The sequence below is a fragment of the Schistocerca nitens genome, chromosome 12, assembly GCF_023898315.1.
Source record: "Schistocerca nitens isolate TAMUIC-IGC-003100 chromosome 12, iqSchNite1.1, whole genome shotgun sequence".
Lineage (NCBI taxonomy): Eukaryota > Metazoa > Arthropoda > Insecta > Orthoptera > Acrididae > Schistocerca > Schistocerca nitens.
In genome coordinates, this window is record NC_064625.1 from 4,589,070 (window position 1) to 4,603,984 (window position 14,915).

Here is a 14,915-nt window from a genome sequence, read left to right on the forward strand (position 1 = left end):
GTTTAGCTGGAGAGGAAGTGTTACGGAGATGCTAAACGAACTCCACTTGCAGGTGTTACAAGAGAGATTTACTATTAAAATTTCAGCACAGCACTTTTCAGCAGGAGTCGGACAACAAATTATTTCTCCCCCACATACATCTCGCATATTGACCACGAGGAGAAAATTTGAGAAATTAGAGCCAATACAGAGACTGACAATCATTCTTTCCACACACTATTCGCGAGTGGAACAGGATTGGAAGGATCGGACAGTGGTACCGAAAGTACCCTCCGCCACACACCATTAAGTGGCTCGCGGAGTATGACGTAGATGTATATCACCTTCCTTCCGAGGATTCCCATATGAGTTCACGAAGCATCTCTGTAATATTCACTTGGTGATAAGCCGTATTGGTAACAAATGGACGTAGCAGCACACCTGTGAATTGCTTCGATGTCTTCTTCAGTCCGATCTGGTGGCGAACACAGAGACTGGACCAGTACTTGAGAATAGGTAGTGTATGTGGTCTCCTTTAGAGATGAACCACACTTTCCCAGAATTTTCGTAATAAACCGATGTCAACCGTTTATCATCCGTACTATTACCCTCACGTGCTCATTCCGTTTCGTATTACTTTGCAATGTCACACCTATATATTTAACTGACGAGAGTGTGAAAGCAGCTCATCACTAATACTGCAACGAAACGTTACAGGAATGTTTCTTGCTCGTACACATTAACTTACATTTTTGTACATTTAGAGTGAGCTGCAGCTCATCACACCAAATATAAATTCTGTGTACGTCATCTCGTACCCTCCTACAGTCATTCGGCAACGACACTACCCGTACACCAAGGTGCCGTCAGCAGTTAGCTGCAGATAGCTGTTCATTCATATCTGCCAAATCATTTATGTACGTAGAAAACGAGAGTGGTCCTATCCCACTTCCACGGGACACTCCCGATAATATTTCGTAACTGGCAAACACTTACCATTCGGGACAACACGGTGGGCTCTATTAATTGCGAAGTCTCGGAGTCACGCACATCTGAGAACCCGTTTCGACATTTGTTAGGAGGCTGCAGTGTGGCACCGTGTCTGATGCTGTCTGGAAAACTGGGAATATGGAATCTGCCCATTTCCCCTCATCCCCGGTTCACAGGATACCGTGACAAAAGGGCGAGCTAAGTTTTGTACGAGCTAGACTCGTGAACGGGAGTTTTTCTGTCTCGAGGAAAGGCCTGCCGAATCCACCGCGCAGCACTTCCTATTCCAATCCTGTCACAGGTTTATCCTACCCCGTCAGGGGCAGGACTACCTGTGAAAGCGGCCGTGTCGTGTACCGGGTATGCTGCAAATGTTTCCTACATCGGTACGACTGCCGACCACCTGTCCTCCAGGACGAATGGCCGTCGCCAAACTGTGACAGAGAGCAAAATGTGGCACAGAGTGCTGCCGAGTGTAACGTGCTCCATTTCTGTGGCCGCTTCACTACCTGAGCTGTATGGATTCTTCCCTTTGCTACCAGTTTTTTGAAACTGTGCAGATACGTGCTATCCGCACCGCACATTCTCCACGCCCGTAAGTATCCCGGACTCGGGCTCAGTAATGTGCTGTCTCCACACCCTCCACCCGACTGTTTTCACCCCAGAATGAGGTTTTCACTCTGTAGCGGAGTGTGCGCTGATACGAAACTTCCTGGCAGATTAAAACTCTGTGCCGGACCGTGACTCGAACTCGGGACCTTTGCCTATCATGTTTACAGTTAGTAGCAATATATCTTTTTCTATGCTGCTGACACTCCGACGTAGAGTTTCTGTTGTTTAAATTTGTCGGATATTAACAAATACCGCTTTTTCAGAAATGCTTTTCTTGCTATAGCCAGTCTGCGTTTTATATCCTCTATACTTTGACCGTCATCGGTCACTTTGCTGCTCAAGTAGGAAAACTCTTTCACTACTTTCAGTGTCTCATTTCTTAATCTAATTCCTTCTGCCTAACCTGATTTGATTTGACTACATTCCATTACACTCGGCTTGCTTTTGTCGATGTTCATGTTATAACCTCTTTTTGAGGCATTATACATTCCATTCAGATGCTCTCCCGAGTCTTTTGCCATCTCTGACAAAACTGTGACATCGTCGGGAAATCACAAAATTCGTGTGCCTTCTCCTTAACTTTAACTTTCTTTCCAAATTTTTCTATGTGTTCTTTGTTGCTTGCTTAGTGTACAGATTACCTTCAAGGAAAACCTACGACCCCGTCTCGACCGGTGCTTCCTTTTCCTGTTGTCTGACTTTCATAACTCGTCACGTTCCACCGATTATTTGCCGTGACAGTGGGTGGCAAAATGAAGTCTGATTGGGAGCTGAGACTTCCTATTATTCAAGCTCGCTCACCTTATTAATTCCTCGCCAATACCTTCTGATCCAGTTTTGTTCCTCGAAGTGCTGCAGTTCCTGCTGTAAGTGTAACAGTACAAATCCTAAATCCATTTCTCAAAATAAATACGACACTTCTCATAAAGTGTGTTCCGTATATTGTACTCCCGTTTCCTGTGACCGTGCATTACAAAACTGCTTCGTTATTAAGAACATAGCAAATACAGTGATGTGAACTAGGAGTCCGAAAATGATCTGTCATATTTAACAGATTCCAATCGGGTAACTATATAACACATTTTATCTTGTCCCCACGACATCGCAGGCATTGTCACAGCCAGTCTTCCTCAGTATCTCCGAAGCAGGAACCGACGACACGGAGTAAACTGCCCGACCGGCAGGTATTGCGAATGTGGTACGATGTCTATCTTTGACCCAGCTTGCAGATTTGTTGCGTCCATTCATTTCATAATACACATGCATAAGTAAAGCACACATCTGAAAAGGAGGTTATTCTAAATCATTACGAAAATAAACTTTTTTGTAGTGGCGATTATCATTCTTCTGTTCGGAAAATGCTTGTGTGGCACTTTGCTTCACCAGAATGATAATGCTACACTAAAACCTGTAGTTTTGTTTCTGTGCGAGCTGTAAGTAATCTCCCGCTCCCTGTGTTTTATCCGTGCTACAATCAAAAGTTAAAAGAGTGTAGTCCAGTCAGCAATGTCTTTTTCTAAATGTACAAACACGGTAAGTGTAGGTTTGCCTTTCTTCAAATTAACCTCTTAAGACAAGTTATCGAGTCCGTAATCTCTTCAATGTTCCTACATTTCTCTGGAACCCAAACTGATCTTCCCCGAGCTCTACCATTTTTTTCCATTCCTCTGTAAATAATTTCTGTCACTATATTGCAACTGTGATTTATTAAACTGATGGTTTGGTAGTATTCACACTTGTCAGCACCTTTCTTCTTTGGGACTGAAATTTTTACGTTCTTCTTAATGTCTGAGGATACTTCCTGTGTCTCACATATCTTCCACATGAAATGGAGGAGTTCAATAGTTTTGCAATAGCTTCCTCTCTCCCCCTCTCTCCGCCTCACTCCCCCCTCTCTCCCCCCTCTCTCCCCCCTCTCTCCCCCCTCTCTCCCCCCTCTCTCCCCCCTCTCTCCCCCCCCTCTCCCCCCTCTCTCCCCCCTCTCTCCCCCCTCTCTCCCCCCTCTCTCCCCCCTCTCTCCCCCCTCTCTCCCCCCTCTCTCCCCCCTCTCTCCCCCCTCTCTCCCCCTCTCTCCCCCCTCTCTCCCCCCTCTCTCCCCCCTCTCCCCCTCTCTCTCCTCTCCCACACCTCTCCCCCTCTCTCCCCTCTCCCACACCTCTCTCCCCCCTCCCCCAACCCTCCCCCTCTCTCCCCCCCTCTCTCCCCCCCTCTCTCCCCCTCTCTCTCCCCCTCTCTCTCCCCCTCTCTCCCCCCTCTCCCCCCTCTCCCCCCTCTCCCCCCTCTCCCCCCTCTCCCCCCTCTCCCCCACTCTCCCCCCACTCTCCCCCCTCTCTCCCCCCTCTCTCCCCCCTCTCCCGCCCCTCCCCCTCTCTCCCCCCTCCCCCTCTCTCCCCCTCTCCCCATCCCTCCCTCCTCTCCCCCTCTCCCTCCTCTCCCCCTCTCCCTCCTCTCCCCCTCTCCCTCCTCTCCCCCTCTCGCCCCTCTTTGCCCCCCTAGCGCCCCTCTCTGCCCCCTCTCCCTCTCTCTGCCCCCCTCTCCCTCTCTCTGCCCCTCTCTCCCCTCCCCCTCTCTCCCCTCCCCCTCTCTGCCCCCTCTCTCCCCTCCCCCTCTCCCCTCCCCCTCTCTGCCCCCTCTCTCCCCTCCCCCTCTCCCCTCCCCCTCTCCCCCTCCCCCTCTCTGCCCCCTCTCCCCTCTCTCTCCCCCCTTCTCTGCCCCCCTCTCTCCCCCTCTCTCCCCCTCTCTCCCCCTCTCTCCCCCTCTCTCCCCCTCTCTCCCCCTCTCTCCCCCTCTCTCCCCCTCTCTCCCCCTCTCTCCCCCTCTCTCCCCCTCTCTCCCCCTCTCTCCCCCTCTCTCCCCCTCTCTCCCCCTCTCTCCCCCCTCTCTACCCCTCTCTCCCCCTCTCTCCCCCCTCTCTCCCCCCTCTCTCCCCCTCTCCCCCTCTCCCCCCTCTCTGCCACCCTCTCCCCCCCTCTCTCACCCCCCTCTCCCCCCTCTCTCACCCCCCTCTCTCACCCCCCTCTCTCACCCCGCTCTCTCCCCCCGCTCTCTCCCCCTCGCTCTCCCCCCCCCCGCTCTCTCCCCCCCGCTCTCTCCCCCCCGCTCTCCCCCCCCCGCTCTCCCCCCCGCTCTCCCCCCCGCTCTCCCCCCCGCTCTCCCCCCCGCTCTCTCCCCCCGCTCTCTCCCCCCGCGCTCCCTCCCCCCCGCTCTCTCCCCCCCGCTCTCTCCCCCCCCGCTCTCCCCCCTCCGCTCTCTCCCCCCGCTCTCCCTCCCGCTCTCCCCCCCGCTCTCCCCCACGCTCTCTCCCCCACGCTCTCCCCCACGCTCTCTCCCCCCCGCTCTCCCCCCCCGCTCTCCCCCCGCTCTCTCCCCCCGCTCTCTCCCCCCGCTCTCTCCCCCCCGCTCTCTCCCCCCCGCTCTCTCCCCCCGCTCTCTCCCCCCGCTCTCTCCCCCCGCTCTCTCCCCCCGCTCTCTCCCCCCGCTCTCTCTCCCCCCGCTCTCTCTCCCCCCGCTCTCTCTCCCCCCGCTCTCTCTCCCCCCGCTCTCTCTCCCCCCGCTCTCTCTCCCCCCAACCCTCTCTCTCCCCCCCAACCCTCTCTCTCCCCCCCAACCCTCTCTCTCCCCCCCAACCCTCTCTCTCCCCCCCAACCCTCTCTCTCCCCCCCAACCCTCTCCCTCCCCCCCAACCCTCTCCCTCTCCCCCAACCCTCTCCCTCTCCCCCAACCCTCTCCCTCTCCCCCAACCCTCTCCCTCTCCCCCAACCCTCCATCTCACCCTCCATCTCCCCCCTCCACCTCCCCCTCCCTCTCCCCCCTACACCTCCCTCTCCCCCACCCTCTCCCCCTCCATCTCCCCCACCCTCTCCCCCTCCATCTCCCCCACCCTCTCCCCCTCCATCTCCCCTCCCCCTCCATCTCCCTCTCCCCCTCCCCCTCCCCCTCCCCCTCCCTCTCCCCCTCCCTCTCCCCCTCCCTCTCCCCCTCCCTCTCCCCCTCCCTCTCCCCCTCCCTCTCCCCCTCCATCTCCCCCTCCATCTCCCCCTCCCTCTCCCCCTCCCTCTCCCCCTCCCTCTCCCCCTCCCTCCCTCTCCCCCTCCCTCTCCCCCTCCCTCTCCCCCTCCCTCCCTCTCCCCCTCCCTCTCCCCCTCCCTCTCCCCCTCCCTCTCCCACTCCCTCTCCCACTCCCTCTCCCACTCCCTCTCCCACTCCCTCTCCCCCTCCCTCTCCCACTCCCCCTCCCTCTCCCCCTCCCCCCCTCTCACCCTTTCCCCCTCTATCCCCCTCTCCCTCCCCCTCTCTATGCCCCGCTCCACCCCCTCCCCCCTCTTTCCCCCTCTCTGCCCCCTCTCTCCCTCCCCCCTCTCTCCCCCTCCCACCTCTCTGCCCCTCTCCCCCTCTCTACCCCTCTCCCCCTCTCTACCCCCCTCTCCCCCTCTCCCCTCCCCCTCTACCCTCTCTACCCCCCTCTCCCCTCCCCCCTCTACCCTCTCTACCCCCCTCTCCCCCTCCCCCCTCTACCCTCTCTACCCCCCACGCCCTCTACCCTCTCTACCCCCCACTCGACCTCCCCCCCACTCGCCCTCCCCCCCACTCGCCCTCCCCCCTCTCTCCCCCTCTCTACCCCTGTCCACCCCCCTCGCCCCCCTCCACGCTCTCTGCCCCACTCGCCGCTCTCTGCCACCCTCCCCCCTCCCCCCTCTACCCCCATCGCCCCCTCCCCCCTCGCTACCCCCGTCGCCCCCTCCCCCCTCGCTACCCCCGTCGCCCCCTGCCCCCTTGCTACCCCCGTCGCCCCCTCCCCCCTCTCTACCCCTCGCCCCCTCCCCCCTCTCTCCCCCCTCTCCCCCTCTCTCCCCCCTCTCTACCCCCTATCCCCCCCTCTCTACCCCCTATCCCCCCTCTCTCCCCCTCTCTACCCTCATATCCCCCCTCTCTCCCCCTCTCTACCCTCATATCCCCCCTCTCTCCCCCCTCTCTCCCCCCTCTCTCCCCCCTCTGCCCCTCTCTGCCCCTCTCTCTTCCCCTCCCCCTCTTCCCCCCTCATCCCCCCTCTTCCCCCTCTTCCCCCCTCTTCCCCCCTCTTCCCCCCTCTCCCTCCCTCTCCCTCCATCTTTCCCTCTCCCTCCCTCTCTATCTTTCCCACTCCCTCCCTCTCTACCTCTCCCTCTCCCTCCTTCCTGCAGATCTCAATTACTTCTTAGGGTATGTCTTCTAGTCCAAGGACCTTGTTCCCACTCAGGTCTGTCGGCGATCTATCAAATACTTCTCGGTATTATTTCGCTGATCTCATCTTCACCAGCTTACTCTTCCCTTTCTGCAATATTGCCTTCAAGTTCGTTTCCCTTGTCTAGCCCTTCTATATACTCCTCACACCTTTCAGCTTTCACATCTTTGCTTAGTACTGGTTTGCATCTGAGCTGTTTATATTCCTACAGCTCCTTCTCTTTTCTGCAAAAGTATTTACAGACAGCTTCTAACTTTCCCCTAATGCTTCTATAGCTCTGCAATTTTCCTCTAACTGCCTTGTACTTTCCGTCAGTCTCCTACTTTAGACATAGGGCACGGGCTTGTGCGTGCTTCATTTACTACATTTTAATTTTTTCCCCTTTTGTCTGTCAAATAAAATATCGCATGCATTATTTAAGAATTTATCCAAAGTCTTGCCTTTTTGCATATTTCAACCTCTGCTGACTGCAATGTATCACCTCTCATAGCTACCCATTGGATTTATTTCCCCACAATTCCTTCAGTTTTAATCTGCCATTCATAACCAATAAATTATGTTCTGAGTCCACGTCTACCTCTTGACATGTTTTACAGTTCAAAATATGTGTGAGAATTTTCGGCCTTTCCATTAAATAATAACTTTGATACCTTACGTTCTCCGTTAAACTGAAAGCAGATTTGATTTATAGAAACGCTTCCTGTTTTTCAGTATTGTCATATCACATATGTTATCAATGTTCTTCCCACAACTTGCATTACCAATTCACACGCAGACTTTTTTCTCCAGAGCTCGAGCTGCCGGACGTCGAAGACGACACCGCGGACCTGGTGGCGAGTTCGAAGGTGTCGGAGCTGCGGGAGAAGCTGAGGAAGAGGTTCGACGCGGCGATGGAGGCACTGCTGGTGAGGCAGCGGGCCGAACAGGAGGCGCTGGCCAGGTCATTCCTGCAGGTGCAGCAGTCGGCACGGCTGCAGGTGAGTGCCGGGAATCCACGTGTTACTGCCAGTGGCGGCTTAAGCAGGTCAGCTGCTGCGGGCTGTGGTGTTACTCTGTCACGTATGCAGCTGACGCCATAGTTTCTTTAGCATTCGACCTTTTTAATGCGTGCGGTTGCAGGACTTCTCACAGTGACTATCTGACCTACTTCTCTGATCTTTAGATTGTGCCTTGAAAAATTACAATAATCCAATGTACGTTAAATTTTGTACGCTCTCAAACAGACCGCTTTAAATGAACAGCAGCACCAGTGCCCGAGGTCACTCACTGAGCGAACATGAAGTTTCTTCCAGATCTACTGACCGAACTTGTTCATTTTGCTGTACGTCTTCTCAATATTCTCTAATATACGACACGGAGATATTGGTGCTCTTCCGGGGCGGCACGTCGCACTGCGAGGAGACTCTGTTGCCTTGCCCGAACGGGTACTTCTTCTCGACACACCTTCCTAAATTGTTGTGAATGCCTCGTTCTGAAGGCACTAGTCAACCCCAAATATATCTCACCACGTGTACGTAGAAATAGAAATGCTGACAGTATCTGACAATTATATTTGTCCTATATCAGTCACCATTTGCTAGCACGAACCGTGTGGAGGGGTGCGTAATTGCCTCGGAGTGGCGTGTCCCACTAAATATATTCCACCACCTACGTAAATGATCTTGATGACACTCTTGTCTGTGAGTTATTTCCTGCTGTTGTTTATGTGCCAACAGTGTCAGTTGTCATTGACTTTGTACATTTTTTCTCAATTACTTGTTATTTGTACTTGTTCCCAGAATGTTTCTGCATCCGTTGGCGATATCTTAAGTCTTGACCTGGGCTTAGTGTTAAATAGAGACCTTAAACTAAATCGACTTGCTGCAATAACACTGGTGCTTGTTTTTTCAAGAAATGCATTCAAAAAACCCTTGCGGCCATGATATTAACAAAAATCTTTTGTTCTGGCTTATAATCAGGTGAAATCTGAAGACTTACAAACTGTTAGTTATGCAAATAGCTTCTGCATGACCTCGTCATTTTCAATTGACTTTTCTGATGTATATGGTCTTAGCTGCTCAACTCGGGTACGTCATTCATCATCTTCAGACCCTCCAAAGTACGGAGTTCACCCTATTCACGCAACACTGCAGTAAGCTTAAAAAATAAAATTTCATATTCTTGAGGAAAAAAACCTTTTTTCACAAAGAGCCTAGCATCCAGCGCATGTTGGTCTGTCGATTATTTATATAATTTTGAATCGCATCCCTGTCGGTTTTTGAACATATTTGAACACATTCCAGTTTGATTTCCGAATGAATCATAAGTTGATTTTTGAATGCGTCCATTGTGTACGTGATGTCTCTGTCAGGGGAATCCCTGTCGCATCTGGCAATAAACTTTTCTGCAGACAAAAGAGGACGGGGCTATATGAGCTGAGCAGGTGAATGCCAATCGCTGTTTATGTGGTTGACTGAATTTGGGAATGATCAGCGTTGTTATAATTACTAGTGAAATCAAAGGTTCATACCACCAGAATGAAAATAAACAACTAACAGGAATAACAAAGTAAGAAAGATTACATATCATCTTCTCATTGTAGTCAATAAAATGAAAGTTTGACAGAAAAATTTTGACCAGACTGCTACACTAGTAAGGACCAGTTGTACATTTGCTGGCCAGCAGCCGCTTAAGATCTTTCCTGGGAGTAGCCTGGAAAACATGTTGTACAAACATGTAATAACACCCAACTGGAGAATAAATGCGGGATAACTGAACCGGTGAGTGTGGCAGGGTTAGTGAAGTTAACTGGAGAATAAGTTTTGACACTGGAAGGAATAGTTACAGAATTATTGATGACATGAGTGTTTATTAGAACGACAAAGAAGATGAAACAGGGACATCGAACAAATTATGGAAGAATATGATGATTCCAAATTTATATAAAAATTTTGTACTGCTATTTTTTGATCTCATGTTTGAGAAGCTGGAGTGTATGAGTGAACTGTGAAACTATTTCTTAACATAAAGCTCTTTGCTTGTAGTATGCCTAATAGGAATTTCATACTGGTACTTCATGAATTATATTCTGTCGTGTTATAAAAATGACCATTTGTAGCAAAACAGTGTTGTTTATTTGGTGTGTGTGTGTGTGTGTGTGTGTGTGTGTGTGTGTGTGTGTGTGTGTGTGTGTGTGTGTGTGTGTTAAAACTGCTGCAATATTAGGCAGGCCTATTTGATTTTATCTAACAGACAGTGACAAAATACGCGTAATCAGATCGGGAAACCACACCAGTCTCAGGTACTGTTTGTATTATCAGCTTTTTCAGTATTAGATGATGACATTTTGTTTTTTCACTTAGCAAAATGTTTGACGAACTTTGAGGTAATAAATTATTTCCCAGAAAGGAAAGCACGCCTATGTCACACAAAACAGCAAGTTATTAGCTAATAGGCAATAGAGAATGCAAATTTTCTGAAGAGTTCTTGTTCTCCCGGTTACAAATAACCCCATCCAGTATTAATTGCGAGTTTGTTTTAAGAGGGGCGGGATGTAAAACCGACCGACTGGGAACAGGAGAGGCACCACAAGATATTTTAATTTTCCCTGTCCTGAATATAGTTTGATGGCACCCATTACAAAATATTACACATTCGAATTCCACAGAGCGAAATACAGTGACGTGCGATTGAACAGTAATGTGTGAAGAAGCGTGGGACTGCACTTTGGCACACCTAAGACCAAATAACACATCTTACATTTCCTCAAACACATATGTTTTATGTGTCAGACTCTTTAGAAAGATGTGCACTACAAAATGAACATTTTTTTTTTTTCCGTCCTACCTCAAACGCTTGGGGTGCGGAGGGGGGCAGGGTGGGGGGTGGGGTGGGGGGGGTCGCCGCTATCTAGTATTGCCCCAGTCCAGAAATATCGGAGATCCGGACGTGATGCACAGAGCAGTCTGAGTTGTAGTGGGGAGGTGGGTAGTCTCCATGTGACTCGTGTTTATGTTTAGTGATTTTGCTGCTTCCTCTTCATTTATTCCTCTCACGTCAAATGAAAACAAAACGGATTTCTGTGGCCAGGAGCTATCGAGTGAATTAAAATACATTCAAATATTTTATTTCCACCTTTCTGACATTGAGCACTAATTGCCTTGCAGAACAATGAAGTTATTTTTGTCGGATTGCTAAAGAAATTAGACTTTTATTAATCTTTTCCACTGATGCAGTCAGTTTATTTGCAATGAAGTGTTTAATTCCATACTATTAGCTAATTTCAACTGTTCACTGCATTTCAAGTGCACATTTTCATCTTCTAGCATGTGTGTCATTACGCCATAATAAAAAACCAAACATTATATAACACGGAAAGAAAATTTACATCCGAATTTGGACATACAAATCTACACTTTAAGCCGAATTATGCATTTTAGTATGGTTCACAAAATGCTTATGCTCTTGGAGTCTCCTCTAATGTCCTGTTTATTTCATGACATAATGTAAGATCTTTCAGTGTTTTACTAATGCAAACATATGGGCTTCCTCTGTCATCGTAGCTGCACAAGCGTGGTGACTCCTGTTACCCGGCGCTCTCTGGCAATTGCTGAAACGGACCTATTCCTAACAGGGTGCGGGAAAATATTGCGAAGGGTTGTTTGAAAAGCGTTACTTTCGAAGTAAATTTCCTTTTACACAAGATGAACTATGTGCGAGAATGTACAATGAATTTCTTAAATCGCAGAGCGTTTGACTCTTATTTAAAAATCAAAACTTTGAGGATGACCATTTAGAAGAATTCCGAGCCCAGATGATCAGACATTTATGTCGTCCTTAAAAATTTTACTGGCACATTTGTGTGATTTATCTTAAGTGTAACACGCAGAAAAAAGATTGACATTATATGTGAAATCTTATCTTCTCTTGCAGCATATTAATCTTAGAGACTCATATTATATGTGAAAGCTTTTTTTTCTCCTAGCAACATTATGTATATTAATTTAAACCATTAACTTTTACTATTTGTGTGTTCGCGCTACTTAACAGTGATATTGCTATTGGCTGACTATGTCATGTGTCCTACGCTTTGAATATCCTCTGTCATCAGCTGGCGAGATCACGTGACACGAGCCATGACTGGCTTACGAAAGTGCATCACAATCTCAATTTCGGTGCTTCGGAAAGCAACGTGCAGTGTTTGGTGGAATTCGAATTTATACTTTTGTAATATGAAAAATATGCAGTGTACATATTGGTGTACATTACAGATCTTTCCAAAACATTCCCCCCCTCCCCCCATGCCACCTCCCCCTTGAGTTTTGTTTTCTAAAGTGCCAGTAAGTTCTATGGCGGTGTATAAAACCATAAAGCATTGTTATGTTTTACAGTTGAGAGGAAAAGTAGACAGTCACTTAACACAGAAAAGATGTGTTTTCACCTGGGAGAAAGTGTATTTTTACCCAGGAAATCTGGAAAAATCAGGGAATTTTTTTCCTTTGTCCGTGTATACACCCTGTTAACGCAGTAAATAAAAAAATACAAAATGGGAATTAATGCAAGACCGAAATACTACACACACACACACACACACACACACACACACACACACACACACACACACCATCATCCTGTGCCCCTACATGGTGCTGGATGTGTCCGGGTCATGGGACGGGTCTGTTTTTTTTGTGTGTGTGTGTGTGTGTGCTGTTTTTTTTTTTTTTTTAACTCCATCTCATGACAGGATAACTCCGAAAGTTGGCAAGTTTTCTTTCTTTGTGTTGGTCTATCAACAGCTCAATGCTCCTGCTTTTTGGAGTGGTCTCCTTTAATACAAAAGTATTTGATTTGAAAACAAAACAAAAAATATTGAAGTGGAAAAAAAGTGTTAAGAGTTGCATATGGGGCTTAGCATTTTAAGGGTGTGTTTGAGCTGCGGTGTCAGAGATTCGAGCCGCGGTGTTGGAGATGCGGGTTACCGGTGTGACAGATGGGTCGAACCACTGATCTATTTCATATAGTTACTCTGAATTTTCCAGTGTTTAATTTTACAGGTTCTCACATTTGTCTGCATTAATAACAACTATGTTCAGTTTGTACCATTTCTTACTGCCTGCAGATGAAAGCGTCGGCAGTTATAAATGCTGCCGCGAGGGGCTACCTCGTCCGGAGGCTGATGAAGACGAAGCACGTGCAGGACCTGATAGAGACCATGGAGGAGAGTTTGAAATGCATCTTCGAGTTGAAAGGAGAGTCACTGAGGCCACTCCGTGCCGACCAGGAGCTGTACGATCGGCTCTTGCAGCAGGTAGGAGTCGCTTGTTCCTCGCCCTGCTGTTTTTTGTTCAGTATAAAACTGACAAGCCTGAAAATGGCATTAACAGTGGATCGGATCTTTTTCTGTGCCTATCTGCCGTTTAAACATCCTGTCAGTTACGAGCTTACATTTAATTTTTAAGAAACACAGCTAGCTGTAACCCAGACTCGAGAGTACATAAAGCTTAGGATATGTTACTGCAAATCATTCCAAATTTCTACTATTCATGTACATATAACTGTTTCAGCATAATAGCAGCAACTGCAACCAGGTGTATCTTTACCAAACACGATAGTCGCATGCTAGAGTGCACTGTAAATTGATAATACCAACATTGATAAATGACCTCTGGTGGTGACTCAGAAATAGTAAATTGGACTTTTTTCTAACAAATTTCTCCATTACTGCCAGCAGCTGTATGTTCCATAGACATTTTGTCTAAGATAAAGGTTATTTAGGAGAAGTGGTATCTTCAGTTTTATCATACAGCTGAAGAAATGTTACCTTGCTGCAGTGGTTCTAAAACTTTTCTGCTTTTGCTGCATGCATGTGAATCATTTGCCAAACATTGACAAATTTCTAAAAATCTGTGACATATTTTGAAGACCCGAGGGCCCGAAAGGAACCTTATTGAATGCAACAAAAGTAGCAGCTTCAGAGGCACACAATAACAGTTTAACTCTTACACACTTCCTGCCCCAGGAGTACTACACACTGTGGTTGACTTCCCGTCCCCTTAGCTCGAGTGGCACTTTTTCTTTGCTGTGACTGGTTGTCTTTCCTAGTACCGGCACAGAATTTCACGTTACCACAATGTTTACTACCCGTGTTCTTCTTCACGGTACATATTGATGAAAATAATTAATTTTTGAAAATATGATATAATTGGATAGATAAAGAAAATCTACTCAGCGGCAGGAGAAAACGTGTATAAAGCTTACAGAAATTTACTAGCTCTTGGGGCCAGTGGCTGCCTCTTCTGGCAGAAGGGTAGAAGGGAAAGGAAAAGGAGTGAAGAAAAAGGATTGGCGAGGTTCAGAAAATGAGGAGAATTTGGAAACGTTGCCCAGAACCCCGGGAATGGAGGCACTTACTGGAGGGGATGAGAATGAAAGACTGTGATTGTCGGGGGCTACACCGGACGAGATTTGAAAAACTGAGAGCTTAAAGGTAGAAGATAAGGTAATAAAAGCAGATATCTAAGTGCATTGTATGTAATGGAGGTGGGAGGAGGACGGTGAAAATTAGTTAGGTTAGAAAATGGAAGCTGGACAAATCTAAAATGGAATGAAGAAAAGGAGTAGTTGCTGAGAAGTAGTCCTGTGTCCAAACGAGTTGACATAAATGTAGGCCAGGTTGTAATGCCAGTTCCCACCTGTGGAGTTCTGAGAAACTGGTGTCGGGGGGAAGATTCCAGATGGCATGTGTGGTGAAAAAGGCACTGATGTCATAACTGTCAAGTTGCGGAATCAGAGGATGTATGGTTGCAGCAGACAATATCCTGTTGCAGAGCACTGTCTTCAACACGGCAGTCGTGACCTCGGTGCCTTTCTCACCAGACGTGCCATCTGCATTCTTGCCCCAGACACCAGTTTCTCAGAACTCCGCACGTGCGAACTAGCGCTACAACGTGTCCTCGGTTGTCGCCACCCCCCTGGCCTAAATTTACGTTAACGTCTTCAGATACTGCACTTATTCACAGTAACTATACTTTTCTTCACTCCATTTTAGTTTCCTGTATATTTATTTTCTGATAATCTATTTTTCCGTGCCCCACACATCTACCACACACAAATGCATTTAGCTTTCTGCTCTTGC

The 14,915-nt window shown here is 48.5% G+C and overlaps 1 protein-coding gene across 1 annotated transcript in view; it reads left to right on the forward strand.

Annotated features, from left to right (window-relative positions):
• LOC126215228 (uncharacterized) overlaps positions 1–14,915 on the forward strand; it is a 99,154-nt gene that overhangs the window by 35,225 nt on the left and 49,014 nt on the right. The window contains exons 4-5 of the mRNA XM_049941895.1: positions 7,592–7,779; positions 12,900–13,088. Coding sequence (XP_049797852.1) covers positions 7,592–7,779; positions 12,900–13,088 — 377 coding nt within the window. The remainder of the gene's footprint in view (positions 1–7,591; positions 7,780–12,899; positions 13,089–14,915) is intronic.